General features: G+C 61.9%; 1 protein-coding gene across 6 annotated transcripts; it reads left to right on the forward strand.

Moving 5' to 3' along the window:
* The first annotated feature begins 443 nt into the window (after positions 1 to 443).
* LOC132334929 (low affinity immunoglobulin gamma Fc region receptor II-like) lies at positions 444 to 4,699 on the forward strand. Of its 6 annotated transcripts, XM_059861052.1 has the most exons (8): positions 444 to 533; positions 1,204 to 1,542; positions 1,760 to 2,014; positions 2,826 to 2,942; positions 3,026 to 3,109; positions 3,496 to 3,517; positions 3,608 to 3,687; positions 3,773 to 4,699. In XM_059861052.1, the coding sequence occupies exons 1-8, from the start codon at positions 485 to 487 to the stop codon at positions 3,880 to 3,882; spliced, it is 1,056 nt and encodes a 351-aa protein (XP_059717035.1). In that variant the 5' UTR covers positions 444 to 484; the 3' UTR covers positions 3,883 to 4,699. The 6 variants fall into 6 exon arrangements, with proteins under 6 accessions (XP_059717035.1, XP_059717033.1, XP_059717036.1 ...); XM_059861050.1 differs by having other exon boundaries at positions 3,608 to 3,872; XM_059861053.1 differs by lacking the exon at positions 3,026 to 3,109 and having other exon boundaries at positions 3,608 to 3,872.

Consider the following 4,699-nt stretch of genomic DNA (forward strand, 5'->3'; position numbering starts at 1 on the left):
ATTCCATCCCCTGAAATCTCCCTTTCCCCAGGACCTTTATTCTGCCAGGACTTCCCATTCCCCTGGCACTCTCATCCCCAGGACCCCCATCTCCTGACCCCAAATACCTGGAGCCCACATTCCTCTAGGACTCCAATCCCTGAGTCCCCCAGGCCCTGGGGACCCCCATTCCCATGGCACCCCCATTCCCAGTGACTCCCCCTCCTCAGCACCCCCATTCGACAGGGACCCCCATCCGTGGGATCCCCCCATTCCCCTGGACATTCCTCCCTAGCTCCCCAAAAGCCCTTGAGCCCCCAACTCCTTGGAACCCCATGTCCCACCTTGTCCCACCCACCCTCGTCCCCTTCCTGTGCCCAGCTTGTGGCCACCCTGCCCCCACCAAGGGCCACCTCCACGTGGGGACAGGCGTGACCTCACTTCCTTCCTCTTCATCCAAAGAGCCGCCAGCCAGGGGAGTGACAGCGAGTGACAGCCAGTGCACATGGCTGGGGACACCGGGATGGCTGGGAAGGTGGCACTGCTCCTGTGGGGTGAGTGCCCTGGGTACGGGCTTGAAAGATTGGAGATAGGGCAGGGAGGGGGTGCAGGGGGGCTGCTGGGTCCCCTGAGGTCCCCAATCCCAGCAGAGCCACTCCGTGTTACCCACAGTGGACCTTGGTGGGACTGGGGATGTGGGGTGGCTTTGGGGACAGAAACAGGGGGCAGGAATTTGGGGATGGGGATATGGGGAAAGGAATGTGGGACTGGTACCTTTGGGCTCAGGTAGCTCTGGGGATAGGGACAAGGGAACCGGGATGCAGGGACAGAAGGGGACAAGAACCATGAGGATGTGGCCATGGGGATGGGATCATGGGGATGGGATCATGATCTGGTGGGGGTGACCTGGGCCAGCATGGGCTGTGTCCGTGGTGTCCTTGTGTCTGGGGTGTCCACAGTGTCCCCATGTTCTGCCTCAGCCCAGGGTGGCCTTGGTGTCCCTGTTCCCAAGGCGGCCATGTCTCAGGGATGTGGTGCATGGGTGGCTGTGACACAGACATGTTCCCCTGCCTCACCAAATCTTTTGGGGACCACCCCCATGCACTTTCCCACAAGAACTGCTGTCCTCATGGGGACAGTTCTGGACAGCCCCCGCACCCTGTACCCCGTGTGCCTCTGTCCCCTCAGTGCCACCCCACCCAGCCCTGTCCCTTCTTCCTCCAGCCCAGACCCTCGGCCTCGCTGGTGAGTCCTCGGGGGATGCCATGGCCCCACAGCGCTGTCCCCACCCCACGCTGGCCCTGGCAGGCTGCTGTCCCCTGTCACCGGCAGGCGCCCAGACCACCCAGATCCTTGTGGAACCCCCCTGGACACCGCCAGTGCTGTGGGACCAGGTGACACTGACCTGCCAGGGCTTGGGGACCGCCAGTGCCACCACCTGGTACAAGGACGGGCGGCGCTGGTGGCAGGAGAGACACGACCGCCTCAATGTCACAGAGAGTGGCACCTACGAGTGTGACAGACCTGGCACTGGGCTCAGCCCCCCTGTGACAGTCTTAGATGGTGAGGGGGATCTTAAATGGTCTGGGTGGCCCCTGACAGGTCTGGGTGGGCTCCACTCTGTGGGTGGCTTCACACCCCTCATGTGGCAGGAGCCTGTGCCCTGCACACAGGGACATCCCAGTGCATCCCAGTGCACCCAGATGTCCCCAGTGCCATGGGGACCCACCTCTGACCAATCTCGAGCCCCTCAGTAAGATGGGACCCTCCTGTACCACAGATGATCTGGTGCTGCAGGTGCCAGCACGGGCGCTGCTGGAGGGGGACACGGTGACACTGCGCTGCCGGGGGCGGTGGAACAGCCCGGTCACCAAGGTGCGATTTTTCAAGGATGAGAATAATCTGACGAGGTCCCTTAATGCGACCGAGCTGTCCCTGTCCCCCCTCCAGCTGAACCACAGCGGCAGCTACCGCTGCAAGGGCTGGGTGAGGTCCTGGCCGTCAGGCTCAGCAGCAGTGACAGTGACAGTGCACGGTGAGCACCCCCACGGCTGGAACTCCCATCTCCTGACAGCCCCAAAGTCCCAGTGCACTCTGAGTCACAGTCCTCACCTCCCCTCTCCTTCCCTCACTCTTTCTGGTGCTGGTGCTGGAGGGTCCCCCAAGCCCACCACGGGGTCCCCCCTGACTCTCAGCAGCCTCAGCACCCCCAGCCCCCTGCGGCTCCAAGCCACCCTCCTGCACTTCCCCTCCTGTTCTACCGGGACAGGCAGGTGGTGGGGGGCCCGCAGGGGTCCCCGCAGCTGCTGGTGCCTGCCATGGGGGTCTCCCACTCAGGGAATTACAGCTGCGAGGTGCCCTCTGAGGGGGGAGGGCTGTGCAGAAGAGCAGCACCCGACTCCGTTTCATGGTGAAGTGAATGTGGGGATGGGCACGGGGAGCGCCCATTGCCTCCTCTGGTCCCCTGCCTGGGGACCTCCATGTCCCCCTGACAAATTTCTTGGGTCTCCTCTCCCCTGCCCTGTGTCGCCTCACCCCTCCGTGGTGTGACCCCATCCCCGAAATCCCCCATCACACCCATCCCCCCTGTCCCTATCTCCCCCCACATTGGCTGCCAGCCCCTCCCTGTGCCCTCAGCCCCATCTCTGTCCTTGCAGTGCCCGTGGCCAATGCCACCATCACCCCCGGTCCCCTGTCACACCAGGTGCATTCAGGTGACCCTGTGACACTGCGCTGCTTAGTGCAGGTGGGCTCAGCACCTGTCACCTTCACCTGGCTGCACAACTGGCAGGAGGTGGCCTGGGGTCCCCTTCTGGAGTTCAGGGCCACCAATGTGGGACATTCAGGCACCTACCAGTGCATGGCCACCAACCAGGCAGACGAGCATCGCGTGTTCCGGGCACTCAGCCCAGAGCTGGTCCTGGAGGTGACACCACGGGATACAGGGACACACAGGGATGCAGGTAAGGTGACACAAGTTCACCAGGGACTGCAGGATCCCTGGGCTGATGGGTGACCCTGATGTATCCCCCTCTGTTTCTTGCAGTGGCTGCAGGGGTTGGTGGGGCCCTTTTGTTCCTGCTCCTGCTCGTGGGTGTCATTGTGGCCTGGCACCGGTGGCACCGTGTGGGTGGGTGGCAATGGAGAGACCGGTATCCCAGGGAGCTGTAGAGGCTCCAAGAATTTGGGAACCATAATGCAGCTCCCACAGCCCTAGAACTGTGACCTTGGCTGGGGGTCCTGTAGGGTTTGGGGTGGTGCTGGAGGGTCCTGCAGGGATGTTGGGGGTTCTTTCAGGGGCCCTGGGGGCTTTTGGGGGGGTCTCTGTCCGTGCTGGGCTTTGGATCCTTGAGGCGGAGTTGGCTGGGGGCACTGGGGGGGTTCATCAGTTCTGGGAGACTTCAGGGATGCTTGGGGGTCCTGTGGGAAATTGAGGGTCATGTGGGGGTTCAGGAATCCTGAGAGGGGTCTGGGCGCTGGGACCCCACAGTCACCCCTCTCCTCTTTCCTTTGCAGCTGCCAGGAAGAATCAGGAACGGTGAGTGGGGGGCTCAAACCACACCCTCCCCTTTTACCCCAACCCCAAAGACCTCCTATTCCCTCCCCCACATCCCCTTTTTTCCCTCAGGGCCCCCCCAGATCCCCCGCACCCCCCAGAGGAGGGGGAGGTGCTGTACACCCACGTCGTGGTCACCAGGAGGGCAGCAGGTGAGTATGGAGGGAACACACGCAGAGGGACATGTCACCCACGAGTGTCACCCCACCCAGATCCCACAGCCCGTGTCTCTCGCAGTGTCCCCCCGTGCCACCACCCTCCAGGATCCCCAGGTGACCCACGCGGAACTGCAGGGACCCCAGGGGCAACCACGGGAACCCGGTGACATCTACAAGAATGTGCTGTGACATGCGGGGGAGCTGTGGGGCACTGGGGGTCCCCACCCATGGGCACCCACTCGTGTGTGTGCTGCCACCAAAACTGCCCCTTTCCTCCCCGTGGAGGCACCAAGATCCCAAAGGGCTGAGAAAAGAACAATTTCTGCAACAGCAACGAGAGAGAATAAAACCAACAGCAACAGCAACAAGGTTCAGAGTCCAAAGGGTCACAAAAAGGAACAACTTTCAGGGAAAGCCCCCAAAAAGGAACAAACCCTGGATTTTCCCCCCAGCACATTTCCCCCACCAGAGGATCCTGGCAGGGCCCTGGACCTTCACTGCTCTGATGGCCAAAGCAGCCTTCAGGAAGCTCTGGATTCTCTTCTCCCCTGTCCCAAATCCCTCCTCTGCCGTGTTGATGTCCAAAGGCCCTGTGGGGGTTCCAGAGCCTCCCCCTTTGCTAGGGCAGTCGGGATCAGGCCATGGCGCAGGGTGGGGTGCCAGAGACAGGAAAAGTTTGATGTCTGGAGACATTTTGGAACACCTGTGTTTGGCAGGGGTGGGTCAGGCCTTGCTTTTGGTGAGCCCAGGCCCCGTCTGTCCATCAGTCTGTCAGCTGTGGCACACTGGGGACACTGTGATGCTCTGCCAAAGCCAGCTCCTGAGTTTCTGGGTGACCAGAAGTGCCACATGGGGACAGGGCACTTGGTGGCCCGACTGGCTTAAAGGGCAGAGCATGAGGTGGCCCAGTCCCTGAACCTGTCTCCCTCTGGGGTGTCTGTCCCCTCCACGCTGGAACCCAGGAGTTGGCAACTCATTTAAATGAGAAATATCTGCCGAGGAAAGT

Source organism: Haemorhous mexicanus, chromosome 16 (assembly GCF_027477595.1).
Source record: "Haemorhous mexicanus isolate bHaeMex1 chromosome 16, bHaeMex1.pri, whole genome shotgun sequence".
Lineage (NCBI taxonomy): Eukaryota > Metazoa > Chordata > Aves > Passeriformes > Fringillidae > Haemorhous > Haemorhous mexicanus.